General features: G+C 42.8%; 1 protein-coding gene across 3 annotated transcripts; it reads left to right on the top strand.

Annotated features, from left to right (window-relative positions):
- The first annotated feature begins 11,282 nt into the window (after positions 1–11,282).
- On the top strand, positions 11,283–22,508 carry faua (FAU ubiquitin like and ribosomal protein S30 fusion a). 3 transcript variants are annotated; one of them, XM_086002914.1, is made up of 5 exons: positions 11,283–11,422; positions 13,546–13,627; positions 16,383–16,527; positions 21,548–21,603; positions 22,220–22,508. In XM_086002914.1, the coding sequence occupies exons 1-5, from the start codon at positions 11,316–11,318 to the stop codon at positions 22,343–22,345; spliced, it is 516 nt and encodes a 171-aa protein (XP_085859040.1). In that variant the 5' UTR covers positions 11,283–11,315; the 3' UTR covers positions 22,346–22,508. The 3 variants fall into 3 exon arrangements, with proteins under 3 accessions (XP_085859040.1, XP_085859041.1, XP_085859042.1); XM_086002915.1 differs by having other exon boundaries at positions 11,417–11,486; XM_086002916.1 differs by lacking the exon at positions 11,283–11,422 and adding an exon at positions 11,526–11,549.
- The last annotated feature ends 919 nt before the right edge of the window (positions 22,509–23,427 follow it).

A 23,427-nucleotide genomic window follows, 5' to 3' on the forward strand; every position in this document is an offset into this window, starting at 1 on the left:
ACAGTCAAGCAAAGTTCCAGATAACTCGGTACATCAATTACTAGCAACTTCCCATCCATAACTAGATATGTGCTTCTTATGCAGCAAATCCATATCTGTCACATGTTCATGTGGTCTGTTCCAGAAGATGATGACTTCCCCACACAGAAGAAATACTTCCTGGCACCTACTCAAACCTATGGTATTATATGCCCTTAATTCTACCATCTCTATCCATCTTCAATAACTATTCAACCTAAGTCCAATCTCTCCTCTTTGAATAAAAACTTTGTCATATGCCCTCTAAGCCTTTGTTTCTCTAAACTAAATAGGCTTAACTCGTAGCTTACCCAAGACCTTAGTTATATCATTCTGGTTGCCCTTCTCTGCACCTACTCATCTCAATATTCTTTAACATATATGGGAACCAAATCTGGACATGGTATTAAAAGTGCCATATTATTACATTATACCAGTCATATATAGTCTAAATCAATGATCTTAGTTGTACCACCTAAAATCCTGTTTGCTGTTCCTATTGTCATCTTGCACTGCTTGTGCACTGTTAATGAGTGATCAATAATTATTTCAGACCCCTTTATTAATCTGTTACCATTAATTAATAGATACCTTTCCATGGAATAAACATACCTGGAGTTTCCTAAACCCAAAACAACTACATTTGTCCACAAAAAAGGACATCTGCCACAAATAGCCCCATTTCCCTAACCTGTTTAGATCGTCCAGTTGTCTTACCTTTTGATTATCTTTTTATGTCCTCATCGAATTCATTAATAAAAATGAACAGCATTAAGTCCCAACATGAAGCCTTGTGGAAGTCCTTAATACCAGGTTCTGTTCAAATCCATTCCTCTGCCTATGAGATAATAACCAGTTACATATTCAGCATAATATTTGTCTAATACCATATAATCTAACTTCATTCAATACCCTGTGTGATTCTTTATCAAACATTTTCTGGAAATCCAGGTATGATATGGATAGGAGTACCATCATTCACCAGTCTGGTTACTTCCTCAAAGAACTTCCCAGGTTAGTGAAGCAGTATCTATATTTCTTGAAGTCATGCCAGGGATCCCTAGTAACTGCTAAACTTTTTACGTGATCATAAATCACATACTGTATAACACTTTCCAACAGCTTTCCTATAACTGACAACAAACTCATAATTTCCAGGATCCAATTTTTTCCCCTTAAATAATGGGACCATGTAATCCAAGCCATAGGAGCCAGCCCAGATGTCAAGCTATTGACTTGAGCTAGTAGCTCACTTACGACATCCCTATTTCCTTTAGCATACTGCGGTACATGGAATAAAAAGTGCCTATCAGCTTTATGCATCTTGATCTTACCTAAGCCCATTTCAACAATAACTTGTATCGAGGCAATTTTAGCAATGCATCAATCCTGATCTACCAGGAGCACACTAACGTCCTCAGACTTGAAACTGAAGCAAAGTATTTGTTTACTTTCATCAGATGTATCTGTATCCTCATAGTTAACTTACTCTGATGAATCCCTTATATGGGGTTCTCAACTGGGGGACCGTGCCCCCGCCCCCCGGGGTCCGCGGAAATGTTTCAAGGGGTCCGCCAAATCTTCAGATTGTTTGTAAAATGATTTTACGGAGACTTTCTATTGCTTTATATTTGATGATCTTTCAGGGTAATACTGTCGATGACGCAGTTCCCTAGAACCAATTATCTTTCTGTGGACAGGTGCGGGGTTTAAAGGATCGACAACCCCCTGTCAAGGACAAAGGTCTCGGACAGATTTTAGTGTGTGTATATAGAAGAGAGGTAGAGGTCCGTTTGTGCTGAGGCAGCCTGTTGCCCGGGTGGGTGAAGGACGCAATGTTGCTGGTCCAGCCACGCCTTAGCTTTTCAGCCTCCTGTGACGCTGTGAAACAGACTTTGGGGAGCAGTGAATGTCGCTCTTGTAACCTGCTTATTAAATTTTCTGACTTCTGTCAACTAAAAAACAACCTTTCCATTACCACTAGTTTCCCACTATTTTTAATGCTTCTTAGCATAACTAATACTGACCTTGGTTATCCAGGAAAGATGATTGACCTGCAACGTTAACCCTTCCTTCTCTACATTTGCTGCATGACCTGCTGAGTGTTACCAGCATTTTCTGTTTTTATTTCTTGTTTACCCTCAGCTGTTTATAAACTTATATCTATTATCTTAACAATTATACATTTTATGCCCAGTAAAATATTTTTAATAGGTAAATTTCCCCACAGACCTTCCTATTTAGCCATTTAGGCTTCATTTTACTATGAACCCTTTTATGTTAGGGATTTCTATGCATTGTTTAAATAAATTAAGAACATAAGAAATAGGAGCAGGAGTAGGCCAAAAAATTAGGTCTTCTCTGTATTGCAATTTTCTAACAGCATGCCCCACTTCCTCAAATATTCTCGTGTGAAAATCCAGCCATCATGAAATCAGATACAAATATTATCAGCAGCATTAATTTGCTTCATCAGCTGGAAGCTAACCCACTCGCTCTAGCTCAGTTGTTTCCTCCACATGGAGATTGCACGTTGTGTCATATCTGCCGAGTACTGAATCTAATAAATTTTCCTCTCGTTAATATGCTGAATGAGGAAGCAATTGTTGCCAGTATCAACAAATAACTTGTTCTTGCCTCCTTCTGAACTATCAACTATCAGACCACTTTAAGGAAGGATAATTAAAATTCCCCATGACACGCTATCCTTTCAGCTGCCCTTTAGATCTATCACTAACCAGGTTTCAGGTTCCTATAATATCTAAATTCTCCATGGATGCATGTGCCTGCAAATCTTAATTTTATTCCTATTGCCTAGCATTAGCACAAAAACATTTTGAAGTGTTCCATTTGATTCCCCCCCCCCCGACCCAACTAAATTCAGTGGTAGAATTCTCACCTCTGCGTCAGAAGATCATGAGTTCAAGCCCTACTCCAGTGACTAGGGCAGATAGGAAGTGAATTTCCGTGGGGTTCTCCTGCTCGTATGCTGTAACTTTGGAAGAGCTACGGAAACGCCATTTTTCTGGGGTTTCCACAGCTCTTCCTTCAGTTACAGAAGATTAGCTGGAGAACCCCCATGGAAATTCATCCCGTAATCTAGGCAGATGCTTCAGTGCAGTACAGAAGGAACGCTGCTGTTTTTTTAATCATTATATATACTTGTTCATTATGAATCATTGTTGTTATCTCTAATTAAGCTTCTGTAAACAAAAATTGAACTGTATGCGGAAAAAGATAAGATTCTCATGCCAGCGGCAGGCCTTCGACATGGTGACTAGCCAACCTGTGCGAGGAACAGAAGAACCAAGTCATCGTTTGGATCTGCAGACCCAGATAGCACCTGGAAGGGCACAGTGTCCAATTATGAACTGTAGAAACAGTAAATAAACTAAGAAAAGGATTAAAATCAAATATGTCTGGTTCCTGACTCCCTCTTCTGATCAAACAAAATTAATGTTGAAATAACAACAGAAAATGCTGGAAAAACTCAGCAGGCCGGGCAACATCCGTGGAGAGAAATTAGAGTCGACGTTTCAGGTCGAAACCCTTTTTCAAAACTTCGAAAGGAAATGAAATAGATCGAAAGGAGGGCTGGGGAGGGAACAAAACAAGTGAATCGACATTAAGAGGTATTCAAAACGAGACGAGATGGTGATAGGATGAGTAAAGAGACCACATCGTGAGCAGCGAATACAGTATACTAGATTGCAAGAAGTACAAGTAAATCGCTGTTTCACCTGGAAGGGGTGTTTGAAGGAGCGAGAGCTGGAGAGACAGTTTGAAGGACGAGAGCTGGAGAGACAGTTTGAAGGACGAGAGCTGGAGTGGAACCCGGTTACCAGGATGCCAAGTTGGACAGCCAGGGGTAATGTACAGGCCAGGTGTGTGGAGGAAACTGAATGGAAACATCGAGAAAAAACTGAGAGGAAACATCGAGAAAGACAGGAAACATCGAGAGAGAGAGAGGGGAAACATCGAGAGAGACCAAGATGGAAACATCGAGAAAGACTGAGGGGGCACTTTATTTATTTTATTTTATTAATTAATTAATTAATTTAATTTATTTAATTAAAGTTGTGAGTTCCTCACGATGCTCTCCCAGTGCGGCCACCCTGTAGCCAGAGATTATTCTAGAAGCCTGGGTAGAAATATCAATGTAATTACTGTAGAAATTACTTTTTTTACATTATTGCTTGTTCATTTTATGTGCTGTCTTTTTTATGTCTTTTATTTATTTTATGTCTGCTTTATTTATATTTAAAATATGTATGTGTGTATATGTCGGTATGTGTTTTTTTGTGATGGCGCCGATGAAGATGGCTGCCGTCCTTGCGAGCTCCGTGCGTACCAGGCAGCTAAGTGTTCTTGCTGCTTGGTGCTCTCGGCTCGTCAAGAAAAAAGCATTTCACTGACTAGATTACACTTCTTGTATTTAGTTATGTGATCAATAAAATTGAAATTGAAATTGGGACCCTGGACAGTGGGAAGGGGGGAGGTATAGGGGCAGGTGTTACATCTCCTGCGCTTGCACGGGAAGGTGCCAGGCGAAGGGGAAGGGGTGCTGGGGGTGATAGAGGAGTGGACTAGGGTGTCTCGGAGGGAGCGGTCTCTACGGAATGCTGAAAAGGGAGGGGAGGGGAGGGGAAGATGCGTTTGGTGGTGGGATCACTTTGGAGGTAGCAGAAATGGCAGAGGATGATCCGTTGAATGTGGAGGCTGGTGGGGTGAAAGGTGAGGACAAGAGGAACCCTATCGTGGTTCCGGGAGGGAGGGGCAGGGGTGAGGGCAGAAGTGCGGGAGATAGAACGGACACGGTCGAGGGCCGTGTCAACCACGGTAGAGGGGAATCCTCGGTTGAGGAAAAAGGAAGACATGTCGGAAGCACTAGTGTGGAAGGTGGCATCGTCGGAGCAGATGCGGCGGAGACGGAGAAACTGGGAGAATGGAATAGAGTCCTTACAGGAGGTGGGGTGGGAGGAAGTGTAGTCCAGGTAGCTGTGGGAGTCAGTGGGCTTGTAGTGAATATTGGTCAATAACCTATCCCCAGAGATGGAGATGGAGAAGTCGAGGAAGGGAAGGGAAGAGTCAGAGATGGACCATGTGAAGGTGAGGGAAGGGTGGAAATTGGAGGCAAAGTGAATGAAATTGTCTAGTTCCGGGCGAGAGCAGGAAACGGCACCGATACAGTCATCAATGTATCGGAAGAAGAGCTGAGGGAGGGGACCTGAGTAGGACTGGAATAAAGTGTTCCACATAGCCCATGAAAAGACAGGCATAGCTAGGACCCATGCGGGTACCCATAGCAACACCTTTGATTTGGAGGAAATGAGTGGAGTTAAAGGAGAAGTTGTTCAATGTAAGAACAAGTTCAGCCAGGCGGAGGAGGGTAGTGGTGGATGGGGACTGGTCGGGCCTCTGTTCAAGGAAGAAGTGGAGCGCCCTCAGGCCATCCTGGTGGGGGATGGAGGTGTAGAGGGATTGTACGTCCATGGTGAAAAGGAAGCGGTTGGGGCCAGGAAACTGGAAACTGTTAAAGTGGAGGAGGGCGTCCGAAGAGTCGCGGATGTAGGTGGGAAGAGACTGGACAAGGGGAGAAAAGATAGTGTCGAGATAGGAAGAGATAAGTTCCGTGGGGCAAGAACAGGCTGAAACGATGGGTCTACCAGGGCAGTCCTGTTTGTGGATCTTGGGGAGGAGGTAGAAGCGGGCTGTGCGGGGTTGGGGAGCTATGAGGTTGGTGGCCACGGGGGGAAGATCTCCAGAGGAGATGAGGTCAGTGACAGTCTTGGAAACGGTGGTTTGATGTTCGGTAGTGGGGTCATGGTCCAGGTGGAGGTAGGAGGAGGTGTCAGAGTGTTGGCGTTCAGCTTCCGCTAGGTAGAGGTCAGTTCACCAAACAACAACAGCACCACCCTTGTCAGCAGGTTTAATGACAATGTCAGGGTTGGATCTAAGAGAATGGAGTGCTGCAAGTTCAGAGGGAGGTAGGTTGGAGTGAGTGAGGGGAGCAGAGAAATGGAGATGGCCGATGTCACGGCGGCAGTTAGCGATGAAAAGATCTAGAGAGGGTAGGAGGCCAGGGGGAGGGGTCCAGGTAGAACGAGAATTCTGAAAGCGGGAGAAAGGGTCAGTCGTGCGGGGGGAAGACTCCTGGCCAGAGAAGTGGGCACGGAGATGAAGGCGGCGGAAAAAGAGCTCAACATCATGCCGAGCTCAAAATTCATTGAGGTGGGGGCGTAAGGGGATGAAGCTCCGGCCTTTGCTGAGGACTGATCGTTCGGGGTCAGAGAGGGGAAGGTCAGAGGGGATAGTGAAAACGCAGCAGGGGGTGAGATTGTGAGAAGTGGGGTCAGAGGAAAGTGAAGGGGAAGAAGGTTCCGGAGGGGCATTGGTGTCCAAGAGTTGATGAAGCTTGCGATCCTTGACATCGGAAAGGAAGAAAAAATGTTTTTTGTTGAAGCGTCGGATGAGTCGAAGGATGAAATGGAACTGTGGACCCGTACAGCTTTGAGATAGAGTACACCGGTGTTGCTGAAGAGAGAGGTCGAGAGTGTTCATGTGGTGCCGCATGGCGTTGAGCGTGGATCTCAGGATGCGGCGAGAGCAGTAGTTCGAGGAACGATGAATATCTTGGAGATATTTGTAATCCTGGGTGGATCCGAAACACGAAGGGTGAAGTTTAGTTGGAATCCACGTGGAATAAGTCGGAACCGGAGACAGTTGCTGAGGAAAATGATGTGGCTGTGAAACCGAGTCTTGGCAGATACCTGATCAAACATGAGAAGGGAAACTGAAAGTAATGAAGATGAACAAGGTTGAAGAGCCAAACGGAGATCTCGTCGAAGAGAAGAGCAGAACTTCTTCAAGGTAAGCATTCCTAGAAGAGGTGTGGCAGTGAACCAAACACTAGTACGATAGCAAAATACTGCAGATGCTGGAAATCCGAAATAACAGGTTGACAAGTTATTAATCTACAGTTTGGACAGCTGTAAATTGAGACAGCCTCTTACTAACCCAGACTAAAATTTAATATAACACTGCATTATTGGAGGTGCTGCCTTTCAGATAAGATGTCAGCCCAAGGCTCTATCTGTCTGTCAAGTGAGGTAAGCAATCCCATGGTATTATTCAAAGAGGAACACTGGTGTTTGCCTGCTGTTTATGGCAATTATTTAATCCTCAACCAACAATACAGATTAAATGTTCATTTATCTCACTGCTGTTTGTGGGAACTTGCTGTGAGCAAATTGGCTGCTGCATTTTCCTACATAATAATATTACACATTCAAATAAATAATTCGCTCTGAAGGCCTTTTGGAACGTCCTGAAGGCATGAAAGGTGCTATACAAATGCAAGTACTTTTCTATAATTGAAATTACTGCAATAGCGCTTAAAAAAAATTACTTGCATTTATACAGCATCTCTCATGACGTCCCAAAGCTCTTTACAGCCAATTAAATACTTCGGATTATTCCGAACATAGTCATTCTCCATAAGCTGATGTGTTTTTTATAAATAATGTGAAGGTTAAGCTGGTCATTAATATGGATATAATTAATATGGCTGTGTTCTCTTAAGGCTATGAATATAATGTCCTATACCCAAAAGACACCTAAAGAAAGGCTTTTAAAGTATAACGAGCGTTAATTTGTTGGCAGTTTTTAACTTATTTTTCAAATTCATTTGGGCGCTGCTGATGAGGCATTTATTGCCCATCACCAGTTGCCCTAAGAAGATGGTGGTGAGCTGCCTTCTTGAACTGCTGTAGTCCACCCTGTGAACAGCACCCATAATGCTGTTAAGTTATTGATATAACTGAGTAGCTTGCTAGGCCACCTCAGAGAGCAGTTATGGAGTCAACCATTGTTGGTGTGTGATTGGAATTACATATAGGCTAGATCGGTTAAGGACAGCAGGTTTCCTTCCCTAAAGGACATTAGTGAACCAGTTGAGTTTTTCTGACAATCTGACAGCTTTGTGGCTTTTTTTTTACTGATACCAGCTTTCCATATTTTTCAACTGAACTCAAATTCTCTGTACTGCCCCAATAAAGCAACTGATAGAACATTGGGTATATCTGCAATTTTAACTACGACAAATTCATGTCTCATTGCTCTGCTACTTTTCATATGTCGTAGCTGAGGCCACTGAAATAACTAGTGGTGTTCCGCAGGGGTCAGTGCTGGGACCCCAACTCTTTACAATCTATATTAACGATTTGGAGGACGGGACCGAGTGCAACATATCCAAGTTTGCCGACGATACAAAGATGGGAGGGAAAGCAGTGAGTGAGGAGGACATAAAAAACCTGCAAAAGGACATAGACAGGCTAAGTGAGTGGGCAGAGATTTGGCAGATGGAATATAATATTGGAAAGTGTGAGGTTATGCACTTCGGCAGAAAAAATCAAAGAGCAAGTTATTATCTAAATGGAGAGAAACTGCAAAGTGCTACAGTACAAAGGGATCTGGGGGTCCTGGTGCATGAAACACAAAGGCCCAGAAATTAGGCTCGGGGGCTTGCCGCGCGTGCAAGCCCCCAATGAGCACTTACCCGGCGCGCCTGCCGTTCGGCTCCCGGGACGCTTGCAATTCCTGTTTTGAGTTGATTACTCCCGGGCAGCGTCTGACGTCACGCCACCCAGGAGTGCAGCCAGCGCGAAGCCTCGAGCGCAGAGTCTAAGTTAGACACGCCCCTTGAGGTCTCCTTAACATAGGCCACGCCCCCAATTTTTAACACAAGCTGCAAAGCAATTCTACATGCAGAGCAGCATTTTAAAGAAATTTTTTGTATTTTTATTAATCTTTAGGTAACTTTTATAAAGTTTTAAATACTTTTAAATTATTTTGAAGAATGTAAAGTAGTTTTAAACAGAATTAAAGCGTAGTTATTTTGATGAGCCGGCTGGGATCACATGGGCACTGGGCAACCAATGGGAGGTTGCAAAAGTTCATTCATGAGTTTGATAGTAAGAACTGTCAAACTCATGAAAATTCAGGGCGCCCAAAACAGCACTTAAACTACAAATAAAAGTTTTTAAAAATCCCACTAAATAAATGAACTATGAATAACTGTAAAAAACTATTTTAAACAATTAATCAAATTAAATTTTTTTTTTTTAACAAATAGGGTCTAAAAATACACTTACCTTACTGTAAATTCTTTAAAAATAATAAACCTGTGGAAAAAAAATTCTAAATTGTATTAATAGACCACTTACCTGTAAAACTAAGTACTTACGTCTGGTATTTTCAAGCGTAAAAACCGGAGGCCTTTACACACGGGCAACTCTTTACAAAAAAAGGAAATTCAGCGTGCACGCGCTGCCTGATACGTCGTACGCGTTCCGCCTCTTAACCCCTTGGTTCAGAGGACAGGAAATGCCGGTTTTCAGTGCATGCACTGTGCATCCTGAAAACCGGCACTTCCATCGGGCCCATGCGTGAGTACCCCGTCCGTACTCACGCGTTGGGACCGGAATTACTGGCCCATTAAGTTAGTATGCAGGTGCAGCAGGTGATCAGGAAAGCCAATGGAATCTTGGCTTTTATTGCAAGGGGGATGGAGTATAAAAACAGGGAAGTCTTGCTGCAGTTATACAGGGTATTGGTGAGGCCACACCTGGAATACTGCGTGCAGTTTTGGTTTCCATATTTAAGAAAAGATATACTTGCTCTCGAGGCGGTTCAGGGAAGGTTCACTCGGTTGATTCCGGAGATGAGGGGGTTGACGTATGAGGAAAGGTTGAGTAGGTTGGGCCTCTACTCATTGGAGTTCAGAAGAATGAGAGGCGATCTTATCGAAACATATAAGATTGTGAGGGGGCTTGATCGGGTGGATGCGGTGAGGATGTTTCCACTGATGGGTGAGACTAGAACTAGGGGGCATAATCTTAGAATAAGGGGCAGCCCTTTCAAAACTGAGATGAGGAGAAACTTCTTCACTCAGAGGGTAGTAAATCTATGGAATTTGCTACCCCAGAGAGCTGTGGAAGCTGCAACATTAAATAAATTTAAAACGGAGATAGACATTTTCCTAGCAGATAAGGGAATTAGGGGTTACGGGGAGAGGGCAGGGAAGTGGACGTGAGTCTAGATTCAGATCAGCCATGATCCTATTGAATGGCGGAGCAGGCCCAAGGGGCCGTATGGCCTACTCCTGCTCCTACTTCTTATGTTCTTATGAAATTGTTTTTGTTGAAAAAGTCAATAGAATTGTGGAATGTGATAAAATTCTGAAATCTAATGTAATAAGGAATTTAGCTTATTTAGTTGTCTTGAAGCAGTGACCTGCTCAGCCCATTAAAAGATAAAGGTGCATTTTCTCATTTGTTCTGAGATGCAAGTTTTTATTTCTAAATCAGCTTTTCTGAGTTTTGTCTGGTTGGCATGTATGCTGAGAAGTGCGCAGGTATGACTCCTATATTTCTCCAAATGGAAGATGCTTGTTCTCTGCGATGTTGCTCCCTACAAGGAACAACCAAAATTGGGAACTTGTTGGCCTGAGAATTGGCAAAATCAAGCCCATGTTCTCGCCATTGGATCAATGTGCTCACACAGAAATGTGTCAGCATCTGCAACTGGCCTTCCCATTGGCCCTTGTGGGCTGCTTTTTAAAAATTAATTCTTGGGGTAAGGGCGTCACTAGCAAAGCCAGCATTTATTGCCCATCCCGAGAAGGTGATGGTGAACTGCCTTCTTGAACCGCTGCATTCTGTGGTGAAGGTAGAGAGTTCTGGGATTTTGACCCAGCAATGATGGAGGCATGGGCTTATATGATCAAGTCAGGGTGGTGTGTGACTTGGAGGTGGTGGTGTTCCCATGCACCTGCCGCCCTGCTATGTGGTAGAGGTAAAAACAGAAAATGCTGGAAATACTCCATGACCTTTAACGTCAACTTTCTCTCCCCACAGATGCTGCTTGACCTGCTGAGTATTTCCAGCATTTTTCTGCTTTTATTTCAGATTTCCAGCATTCGCGGTATTTTGCTTCTGTATGTGGTATACGGTACTTGTTTGGGAGGTGCTGCTTCTTGCACGCAGCATTTTCCATCTGTATATCTCAATTACTGAGCGACGCAATAAAGTAAACGGATATTGGGGGGGGGAGGGCAGTAAGAGAGAGGAGAATTCACATGTCCAGACAGGACCTGTCCACACAACACTCAGTCCCGTCCCCGTGACGTCAACCGCGCGCCACGCACTCGATCCCAGCGGTTTCACCCATGCGCAGTCTCCTTTCATGAGCTCACCCCATACATGCGCAGTACGATTCTTTCGCACACGAATGTACGCATGTGCAGCGTGCTCGTGGATAAATTGTGCGTGCGCACTCGCTCTTTCTTTTTTCGTGTTGATACGTCGTTGGCTGGTCGTCGCTGCGGAACCGGGCCGACCTTCGGGTGAGATTCCCGGGCGGGTTTTTTATTTTAAGGAACGGCTGACGAACTCTAAATGTCCATAACGGCGAGTTTATCTTCTCCTCGCCCTGGCTGTGCTGCCAGTTGTAGAGACGCGCGTTTTCGGGCGGTACGTGTGAGTCGAAGCAAATGGCGGCGGGCCTGGCGGGGAGGCCGGGTCTTCGCTTCCAGACTGGGCCTGCGGGGCTGTGCGGGCCACGGCTCCTCGGCAGCGGCGTCTTCTTCATTCGGGCAAGGCGCCCTTTTAAAGCAGCCCTGTGCCATTGGACGAGTCCTTTTTTTCGGCGGGGTCAGACGGCCGTGATCCCGCCGGATGCGCTGGGCAATCTCCAACCACGCGGTCTCCTGAGTTGTGCGACGTGTGGTAGTTTCTCACTGACACCTGTGTGGAAATTTTAATGTTCAAACTAGTCTTTCTGATGTGAATGCAGTTGGTGCACAGTGGCTGTCAAATGTGCCTCTGTTCACCTGGGTGGGGTGAATTTGTATCTGCGGGTATTAATGCAGCACAATTAAAGACTGGGCTGGGCTGGAGGAAGAGATATTTGCTAGTCGATAACTTAAAATGACCTGTTGAAATAGTGATATTCGTTATCTGGATTGTGTTTTTCTCCCATTCTCTACTTGGGATGGTAGGAATGACGTATGAGGAGAGATTGGGACGATTGGGCTTGTACTCGCTGGAGTTTAGAAGAATGAGAGGGGATCTCATTGAAACTTATAAAATTCTAACAGGACTAGACAGACTAGATGCAGGAGGGATGTTCCTGATGGCAGGGGAGTCCAGAACCAGGGGTCAGTCTAAGGATAAGGGGTAAGCCATTTAGGACAGAGATGAAGAGGAATTTTTTCACCCAGAGAGTGGTGAACCTGTGGAATTCTCTTATCACAGAAGGCAGTTGAGGCCAATTCATTAAATATATTCAAGAAGGAGTTAGATATATTTCTTAAGGCTTATATATGGGGCGAAGGCAGGGACAGGGTACTGAGTTTGGATGACCAGCCATGATCGCATTGAATGGCAGAGCAGGCTCGAGGGGCTGAATGGCTTACTCCTGCCTCTATCTTCTATGTTTCTAAAAGTGCGAAAGGGGGAGAGGGGTTGAACACTTGTGTGTTTATAAAGCGCCTTTAACTTAGTTGCGAGGAGGACACAGAGTCTGCAAAGGGATATAGATAGATTAAGTGAGTGGGCAAAAATTTGGCAGATGGAGTATAATGTGGGAAAATGTGAGGTTATCCGCTTTGGTAGGAAATATAAAAAAGCAAATTATTATTTAAATAAATGGAGAGAGACTACATAATGCTGTGGTAAAGAGGGATCTGGGGGTTCTTGTACATGAAACACAAAAAGTGAGCATGCAGGTACAGCAAGTAATTAGGAAGGCAAATGGAAGGTTGGCCTTTCTTGCAAGGGGGATGGAGTATAAAAGTAGTTCAGAGTGCTGGTGAGACCACACCTGGAGTACTGCATGCAGTTTTGGTCTTGTTTTATTTAAGGAGGGATATACTTGCATTGGCGGCAGTTCAGTGAAGGCTCACTAGGTTAATTCCTGAGATTAAGGGGTTGTCTTATGAAAAAAGGATGAGTAGGTTGGGCCCATACTAATTGGAGTTTAGAAGAATGAGAGGTGATCTTATTGAAACATAAAATTCTGAGGGGGCTTGACAGGGTAGATGCTGGGAGGATATTTCCCCTCATGGGGGAATCTAGAACTAGGGGGCACAGTTTCAGGCTAAGGGGTCGCCCATTTAAAACGGAGATGAGGAATTTCTTCTGGGAGTCGTGAATCTTTGGAGTTCTCTACCCCAGAGAGCTGTGGAGGTGGAGACATTGAATATATTCAAGGTGGAGATGGACAGATATTTGAGCTACAGGGGAGTCCAGGGTTATGGGGAGTAGGTGGGAAAGTGGCATTGAGGCCAAGATCAGATCAGCCATGATTATGCTTAGACCATAAGTGATTTGTGATCCTTTGCTGGAATATTCTTTTATTAATTGCTGCCTAGTTATATTTAGTGCTATTTGACTGGGTTCAAAAAGGTTAAGTTAAATTTTGCTTTTATACACGAGAGAAATCATTATTTGTTTTTTTGCTCCACAGAACCACCATGCAGCTGTTTCTACGTACTCAAAACATCCACACCCTTGATGTGACTGGAGAAGAGACAGTTGGGGAACTTAAGGTAGGCTGCCTACAACACAGTAAACAAGATTTTTAAATTCAATAAGTAAACGGTTAACATAGTAAGCAGAAGGAATTGTTTTTATTTGTATATTTTAACAATCACATGACACAATGAGTCTTTGGCAATTTTGAGTCCTTCTGGTTTAAAATAGATTCTTTTTTGAATTGGGTCTTTTAGAAATTGTTAATCTCCTGTGGTATTGCTTATAAGATAGCACTTCAACTACTATAAGGACAAATTTTATACCATGCAGGGTATTTTGCTGGTAAAAGTTCAGCTGTGTTGCTTTTTCATTATATTTAATCATATTTCATGATGTACATTCTTGCATTTTATGAAGTAATTATACAATAAAGAGTACACTTGTATAGAAAAGTTGAGGCCATGGTACATTTGAATATGCAATGCACCCTTTTTAGAAGTGTAGATTTGCATATGTAGTTTATGAATTACTATGTACCCTTCCAGCACCATGCCTGCAGAAGGAATGCATCACCATGCCATTTCTCTTTCCATTTGAAGTGTAGCTCAGGAGCCAAGGAAGCTTGTTTGGTCCTGGGCTTTGTAGTTATTTTGGGGTGGGAAAAGTGGGGAGGAGCTCCTATGTACTGGAGCTGCCACTACAAGGCTAAGAAAGTAAAATCCCAATTCGTTCGCAGTTAACTTGATCAGATTTAGAATGTATCTGCCTCAGATTGGACCGTACCTATCTTCAGACTGCAGATCCGAAGCACAGAGCATTTAAGATTGTTTTGCATGTGGCACGTATGCTTGCAGAGGCACTGTTTATAATTTGGTATGATATAGATAGGCTTTGTGATGGGCAAGAAATCCAAACCCAGTGCCAATGATAAGTAGATGTATTACCAAGTTCCCTGTGAGAATGTGATTAGACTGTTTTATTTGCTAATTGATATTTACTAATTTTAATTTTTAGAGGTGCTGGATCTGCATAGTGCACTGGGTTAGCATGCTGCCCTATCACCTCTGGGTCTTTGGTTTGAATCTAGATACAACTGATGGGGAAATCTCTGCTGGTGTGAGTCCTACCTGAAATGAGTATGGGGCAGTCTCTTGTCACTTTTTGTAGTGGGTGTAGGCCAGAAAGTCCAGATGGTGGCTGTTGTAAATGGAATGATTCACACTGGTACCATTTTGGGAGGGGGTTTGCTCTTTTGACGTTGTTGAAGGACATGAATCTGTGTGTGTTGTCACAAAAGTGAATAATGTTCCATTCTGTAGTGCTGGCACCATTTAGCTTAATGACATGGCTCCCCTCCAAAAATAGTATTCACTTAAAGGTTTGGTGGTTCAATTCAGTCTCTGGACCTCGCTGTCTAGCCCAGCTCCTGGTGGCTTCAGGAGTAAACTGTAGGGCAAATTTAGTCTTGTTCGGGTCCCAAAGGGCAAGTTTGCTGAGGGACTAGGAAGGATTTTAAAAAAATGAAACCAAAAATGAGTTACTCCTCCTGGGATCTAATGACCACTTGCATTTATGTAGCGTGTTTAATGTATCAACATGTCCTTAGGTGCTTCATAGAGGTGTAATCAGCCGCTCTTGGCTCCAGATTATAAATAAGTTGAAGAAATGATCTGGTACACACCATAATATCACCACCAAGGTAATCCCCACAAACTCAGATCATTGAATAGTGATGACTGTGTGCATGGCCATTTGCACACCCAACTAATGTGGGAGGGATTCACCCAGAGTTAGGAAGATAGGAGCAGGAGTAGGCCATTCGGCCCCTCGAGCCTGTTCCGCCATTCAATGAGATCATGGCTGATCATCCAAACTCTACCCTGTCCCTGCCTTCTCCCCATATCCCTTGATCCCTTTAGCCTTAAGAAATATATCTAACTCCTTCTTGAATATATTTAATGAATTGGCCTCAACTGCCTTGTGTGGTAGAGAATTCCACAGGTTCACCATTCTCTGGGTGAAGAAATTCCTCCTCATCTCGGTCCTAAATGTCTTACCCCTTATCTTTAGACTGTGACCCCTGGTTCTGGACTCCCCCGCCCTCGGGAACATCCTTCCAGCATCTAGTCTGTCTAGTCCTGTTAGAATTTTATAAGTTTCAATGAGATCCCCTCTCATTCTTCTAAACTCCAGCAAGTATAAGCCCAATTGACCCAATGTCATTCCTGCCATCCCAGGTATCAGTCTGGTGAATCTTCGCTGCACTCCCTCCATGGCATGAACATCCTTCCTCAGATAAGGTGACCAAAACTGCACACAATACTCAAGGTGTGGACTCACCAAGGCCCTGTACAACTGCAGCAAGATATCCTTGTTCCTGTACTCAAACCCCCTCGTTAGAAAGGCCAACATAGTTCACTTGCTAGAGTGTCAGCATGCTCTTCTTTGGCAGTTCCTATTCTTTTAATTGCCATTGTCGGTGCTGTAGTTCTTGTTTGCAGTTTAGGAGGTTTGTATTAGTCAGGAGATCACACCCAGACCAAAAGTAAATACATAAAATCTGAGGTGTTTAGATTAAATGTGTTTTAAGGATCGGTATTATACTTGCGTTTATCATCACAATGTCCCAATACTTTTTAAACCAGTAAAAGCACAATTTTTAGCTTGTGTGTTGGGTTAAAAGCACAAAATGATACACCTCTTCTCTGCTGTCTCCTGTATCATTTGAATCTTAAAATGCTGATTATTATGTGAATTATTGATTCTTGAATGAGAATTCAATTTGTCCCAAGAATTTTTGTACTGATGAATCCTTTTTTTTAAATCTAGGCCCATGTTGAATCACTGGAAGGAGTATCTGCTGTTGACCAAGTGATCCTTTTGGCTGGCACTCCCTTAGATGATGATGCCATCATTAGCCAATGTGGTATCACTGAGCACTGCACTCTAGAAGTAGTTGCTCGATTGTTGGGTGGTATGTATTTTAGTGACTTGAATTTCTCTATTTACTTTACTATGTAAGCAATGTAGTGCTTGATTTTTACAATATTGCCTGCACATACCATGGCAGGTTGACAGATACATAGGATTACATGAATTTGCAGCTCACAAACATGCCATTTGGCCCAACTGGTCTATGCTGGTGTTTCGTCTGCACACGAGAGCCTCCTCCCACCCTACCTCATCTAAGCCTATTAGCATGGCCATCTATTCCTTTCTCCATCATAACACAAGAAAAATCTATGGCTCTGTCTCTGGGGTAGAGAATTCCAAAGATTTGCAACCCTTTGTGAAGAAATTTCTCCTCACCTCAGTCCTAAATGGCCAACCCCTTATTCTGAGACTATGACTCCTAGTTCTAGACTCCCCAGCCAGGGAAACATCCTCCCAGCATCTACCCGGTCAAGCCCCTTAAGAATTTTATGTTTCAAGGAGATCGCGCTCATTCTTCTAAACTCTAGGGACTATAGGCCTAGTCTACTCTATCTCTCTGCGGGACTATCCCCTCATCCCAGGAATCAGTCTAGTGAACTTTTGTTGCACTCCCTCAAAGGCAAATACAGCCTTCCTTGGGTAAGGAGACCAAAACTACACAGTACTCCAGGTGTGGTCTCACCAAGGCCCTATATAATTGCAGTAAGACTTCTTTACTCTAATCCCTTTGTAATAATGGCTTACATACCATTTGCTTTCCTAATTGCTTGCTGTACCTGCATGTTAACTTTGATATGTGTACAAGGACAACCAGGTCCCTCTGAATACCAACATTTCCTAATCTGACCATTTAAAAAATATTTTGCTTTTCTATTATTCCTACCAAAGGGGATAACTTCACACTTGTCCACATTATATTCCATCTGTCATGTTCTTTGCCCACTCACTTAACCTGTCTATATCCCTTTGCATCCTCCTCACAGCTTACTTTCCCGCCTACTTTTGTATCATCAAGCTTGGATACATTAAACTCTGTCCTCTCATCTAAATCGTTGATGGAGATTGTGAATAGCTGAGGCCCAAACACTGATCCTTGTGGTACCCCACTAGTTACAGCCTGCCAACCTGAAAATGACCCATTTATTCCTGCTGTTTTCTGTTCATTAACTAAGCCACAATTCATAGAATGGTTACAGCATGGAAGGCGGCCATTCAGCCTGTCAAGCCCGTGCCAGCTCTCTGCAAGGGCACTTCAGCTGGTCTCACTCCCCCGCCCTTTCCCCGTAGCCCTGCAATTTTTTTTCCTTCAGCTACTTATCCAATTCCCTTTTGAAAGCAGTGATTGAGTCTGCCTCCACCACCCTTTCAGGCAGTGCATTTCCGATCCAAACCACTCACTGCGTTAAAAATGTTTTTTCTTATGTCGCCTTTGGTTCTTCTGCTAATCACCTTGAATCTGTCCTCTGGTTCTTGACCCTTCTGCCAATGGGAACAGTTTCTCTCTTATCTACTCTGTCCAGACCCCTCATGATTTTGAACACCTATCAAATCTCTCAACCTTCTTTGCTCTAAGGAGAACAACCCAAGCTTCTCCAGTCTATCCACGTAACTGAAGTTCCTCATCCCTGGAATCATTCTCTTAAATCTTTTCTGCACCATCAAGTCCTTCACGTACTTCCTAAAGTGCGGTGCCCCGAATTGGACACAATACTCCAGTTGAGGTCGAACCAGTGTTTTATACAAGTGGTTCATAATTTCCATGCTTTTGTATCTATACCTCTATTTATGAAGCCCAGGATCCCCATAGCTCTCTTAACTGCTTTCTCAACCTGCCCTGCCACCTTCAACGATTTGTGTACATATACCCCATGGTCTCTCTGGTTATGCAGGGCATCAGGGAGGGGGAGAGTTACCTGGACACTTGATCCAGGAGGCAGTCACATCCCTTGGGTTAGGTAGTGGTACAGGTCTGGTTAGTGGTCAAGGACAGTAGGGTGTAACTGCAACTCGCAGGTAAAAGGACCCCAGGTGCAGTGCTGGAAAAACCTTGGAATTTGTCCTTATCCATCAGGTATGAGGTTCTTGCTGTCTGTGTCGACCTGCAGGATGGGTGCGCAAGCTCACCATGGTGCAGGAGGTCATTCCAGTGAGGGGAGTGAAAGGGAATGTAGTTGTGGTAGGGGACCGTATAGTCAGAGGGATACTGTTCTCTGCAGCTGCAACCGGGAGTTCCGAAGGTTGTGTTGCCTGCCTGGTGCCAGGGTTAAAGACATCTCCTTGTGGCTGGAGAAGAATTTGGAGTGGGATGGGGAGGATCCAGTTTTTGTGGTCCACTTAGGAACCAATGACACAGGCAGAACCAGGAATGAGGTTCTGCTGAGAGTTTGAGGAGTTGGGGTCCAAATTAAAACACAGAACCTTAAAGGTAATAATCTCTGGATTGTTACCTGAGCCACCTGCCAATTGGCATAGGGATAAGCAGATTAGAAGGTTAAATGCATGGCTCAGTGGTGTGGAAGGCAGGGGTTTTGCTTATTGGGGCACTGCACCAGTACTGGGGAAAGGGAGCTGTTCTGTTGGGACGGGCTCCACTTAAACTGGGCTGGAACCAGTGTCCTGGCGAATCGAATAACTAGGGCTTTAAACTAATGAAGGATTCAGGAAAGAGTAAATTTAAAAGCAGCAAGAGAAATGTCAAGGCTCTAGAGCAGAGTAGAGTTTTGGGTAAAAATAAGCAGTGGGTCAGGAAGGGACAGAGTAACAAAGGTAATAGGATATCAGTGACTTAAGGTGACATCAGGGAAAAATAGAAATGTCAAAGCTAAAGGCACTATATCTGAGTGTGCGAAGCATTCACAACAAAATAGATGAATTAATAGCGCAGAACTTAACAGTTTGATCTAATAGCTATTATGGGGACATGGTTGCACAGTGACCAAGGTTGGGAACTAAATATTCCAGGATACTTAACTTTTAGAAGAGATAGGCAAAATAGAAATGGGAGGAGGGATAACCCTGATAATAAAGGATGCGATAAAGACAGTAGAGAGAAAGGAAGCTAAGAAACAGCGAGGGACAGAAAGCGTTGGTGGGCGTTATTTATAGGCCCCCAAACAGTAGTTGTAATGTGGGGCAGAGTATGAATCAGGAAATTAGAGGTGCATGTAATAAGGGTAATACAGTAATCTTGGACTTTAATCTACATATAGACTGAGCAAACCAAATTTGCAGTATTAGTGTGGAGGATGAATTCATGGAATGTATAAAAGATAATTTTCTAGATCAGTAAGTTGAGGAACTAACTAGGGAACAGGCTATTTTAGATCTAGTATTGTGCAATGAGAAAGGGTTAATTAATAACCTTGTAGTAAAGGGGCCTTTAGGGAAGATTGACCATAATGTGATAGAATTTTATATTAAGTTTGAAAGTGATTTAGTTAATCCGAAACTAGGGTCTTAAATCTAAACAAAGCAAACTACGTAGGTATGAGGGGCAAGTTGGCTAAGGTAGATTGGAAAACTACATTAAAAGGTATGACGGTAGACAAACAATGGCTAGCATTTAAAGAATTAATACATAATTTACAACAAATATACATTACTTTAAGGCACAAAAACCCCACAGGAAAAGGGGTCCAACCGTGGCTAACAAGAAGTTAAAGATAGTATTCGATCAAAGGGAAGAGGCTTATAATGTTGCCAAAAAGAGTAGTAAGCCTGAGGAGTGAGAGAATTTTAGAATTCAGCAAAGGAGGACCAAGAAATTGATAAAGGGAAAATAGAATGAGAGTAAACGAGTGAGAGACATAAAAACAGACTGTAAAAGCTTCTATAGGATGTAAAAAGGAAAAGATTAGCGAAGTAAATGTGGGTCCCTTGCAGGCTGAGACAGGAGAAATTATAATGGGGAATAAGGAAATGGCAGAGAAATTAAACAAATACTTTGTGTCTGTCTTCACGGAAGAAGACTCATAAAACTTCCCGGAAATAGTGGAGAACCAAGGCTCTAGTGAGAATGAGGAACTGAAAGAAATTAGTATTTGTAGAAAAATATATATAACTGGAGAAATTAATGGGACTGAAAGCTGATAAATCCCCTGGACCTGATGGCCTACATCCTAGGGTTTTGAAAGTGGTGGCTATAGAGATAGTGGATGCATTGGTTGTCATCTTCCAAAATTCCATAGATTCTAGAACGGTTCCTGCGGATTGGAAGGTAGCAAATGTAACCCCACTATTTAAGAAAGGAGGGAGGAGAAAACTGGGAACTACAGGCCAGTTATCCTGACCTCAGTAGTAGGGAAAATGCTAGAATCTATTAAGGATGTGGTAACAGGGCACTTAGAAAATAATAATAGGATTGGGCAGAATCAACACAGATTTATGAAAGGGAAATCATGTTTGATGAATCTGTTTGAGGTTGTAACTAGCAATAGATGAGGGGGAACCAGTGGATGTGGTGCATTTAGATTTTCAGAAGGCATTCAATAAGGTGCCATACAAGGTTATTAAACAAAATTAAGGCTCATGGGATTGGGGGTAATATACTAGTATGGATTGAGGATTGGTTGACTGACAGAAAACAGTAGGAATAAACAGGTCATTTTCAGGTTGGCAGGCTGTAACTAGTGGGGTACTGCAAGGATCAGTGTTTGGGCCTCGGCTATTCACAATCTATATCAATGATTTGGATGAGGGGACCAAATGTAATATATCCAAGTTTGCTGATACAAAACTGGGTGGGGTTGTGAGGAGGCTTCAAGGGGATATAGACAAGCTAAGTGAGTAGGCAAGAACATGGCAAATGGAATATAATGTGGAGAAATGTGAAGTTATTCACTTTGGTAGGAAAAATAGAAAAGCGGAGTATTTTTTAAACTGGAGAGAGGTTAGGAAATGTTGGTGTTCAGAGGGACCTGGCTGTCCTTGTACACTAATCACTTCAATAGGATGTACGGTGACGTGATAGAAAAGAAGTTTAATCTGTAAACTAGTTTATGATGTCTGTCTTGAAGAAGTATACTACTAAAAATACTATGACTTTTTCTCTCCCCTGTTAGGTAAGGTGCATGGATCCCTTGCTCGAGCTGGAAAAGTAAAAGGTCAGACTCCAAAGGTAAGTTTAACTGAAACCATGCCCACAACAAAAGCATCTCCAGGAGATTTTGCTGTAACATTTGTGGGATGCATATGTACGTAAAATGACTAGACTCATGGTTGAGGTTTGTTTGATTTTATTATAGAGACACTGAATCAAATAAAGGTGGGACAATTCCGATCTCTATAATACGATGAGCAGTTTCCTATTTGAATCTATCTCTGCTGTTGGCTGGTTTTTGTGTCTCTTCTGATGTGCAGCTGTTTTCCAGTTTGGTTACAGTGCTCATTTTAATTGGAAAATGTTTATACTTTTCATCATCATAAAGATACAGCAGTAAACTCATTTTTTCCCCTTTTTTTTATGGAGGAAATCTTTTACTTAGAGCAGAGATGTCCAGCCTTGGAGCTGGGAGCTATATGTCTCAAAACCATGGGCTGCATGTTATTGCACAACGATGTAAGCCCTGTACATGCAAATGAGACCCCTATGTGCACTTTAAAAAAGGATAAAGGTCTCTAATCGTGAATTCTGCTATGTCAGTTATAAAATATGGTTGTTTTATGTTCGTATAATAATCCTTGTTTGAATTTTCACAAACTAATGATGCCACCAATTACTATTCTTTACATAGGTGGCAAAGCAAGAGAAGAGGAAAAAGAAGACTGGCCGTGCAAAGAGGCGCATGCAGTACAATCGGCGTTTTGTAAATGTTGTGCCATACTTTGGCAAGAGGAAGGGACCAAATTCAAACTCATAAGTTTGTTTTGATTCGATAATGAATTGAGATCTGTGCTTCTTCTCTTTGCCTCTTACAGGCATGGTTGGCTATACCAGAACTATTTCAGAAATCAAGTGATTGGCTTGCATGATATTAGTCCTTTAAATTCTGTAATGTGACTAATAAAAATACTTGACATTTGTGTATCGTCTCAGTATAATTTTTTTGTTTCCAGCAGTTTGTAAATGAGTGAATACTCATCTCACTTCAATCTGTTCAAGTGTATAACTATATATATCCATTATAAAGTCCTGATTTCTTCCCCCTGCCCCCAAATCTATTGCCACCATATGATCAATGTAACAAAGCTGTCAAAATATATGCCTTCATGTCAGCTGGTGTACATAAATAGATTCCTTCTTCCACACATTCATAGTACTGTTCTCCTGAAGAAGTGTTTTTTTTTAAATGCATCTGCTGAATTCTATACTGGTGAGCTGACTTGGATTTTATATCAGTGAAATAACTTTCCCTCCACACATCTATCATTGCTGGAGCTGGGCAAGTACTATGGTGAATGTTGGGTCCATTGTCTTTACAGATGTTATTCTACCAGGTGCATCAGCTAGCAGAACAGCAGCCCTTTCCATAACAAAAGTGGAGGAAGGTAAAATAAATTTTAAAATTATTCCTTAACAACTTGTGGTGGTGCTGAATAATTGTACGTATTAGTTACCTAGAATAATGAAGATTAGTGCTACTGTGCAATCAGTTTTTTTGGCAGCGGTTTCCCAAGTGAGATGGAGAGTAAAGTAATTTCAGCTGAAAGAGGCATATATTGGGTAATTAGTCTGGTGACTACAGTATTATTAACAAATCTGGAAATGGTGAGTGCAAGGAGACTTGCTTTTATTCAGGAATGTGAGGATAGTGAAGTTGGCTAGCATGCTATGCTTTTACTTCTGGATCCTGCATTTGAATCCAGTGCAGATGGATGGGATACATTTCTTTGGTGCTCCAAGGGTCCTATGTAAAAAATATAACCTGGTCTAACATAGAAAACCTTAGTCTATTCCTGGTAATTCAGTCATTTTGCACAAATAGATTTGAATTAAGCAATT

Source organism: Somniosus microcephalus, chromosome 12 (assembly GCF_052327205.1).
Source record: "Somniosus microcephalus isolate GS21.2 chromosome 12, FLI_Smic_1.0, whole genome shotgun sequence".
Taxonomy (NCBI): domain Eukaryota; kingdom Metazoa; phylum Chordata; class Chondrichthyes; order Squaliformes; family Somniosidae; genus Somniosus; species Somniosus microcephalus.

What these genes read in the sequence shown, in the direction of transcription:
- faua (XM_086002914.1), top strand. Translation starts at nt 11,316, where the DNA reads ATGTGCAGCGTGCTCGTGGATAAATTGTGCGTGCGCACTCGCTCTTTC. An exon ending in AGACAGTTGGGGAACTTAAG is followed by an intron (nt 13,628 to 16,382) that starts GTAGGCTGCCTA and finishes TTTTAAATCTAG; the next exon opens with GCCCATGTTGAATCACTGGA. An exon ending in AGTTGCTCGATTGTTGGGTG is followed by an intron (nt 16,528 to 21,547) that starts GTATGTATTTTA and finishes CTCCCCTGTTAG; the next exon opens with GTAAGGTGCATGGATCCCTT.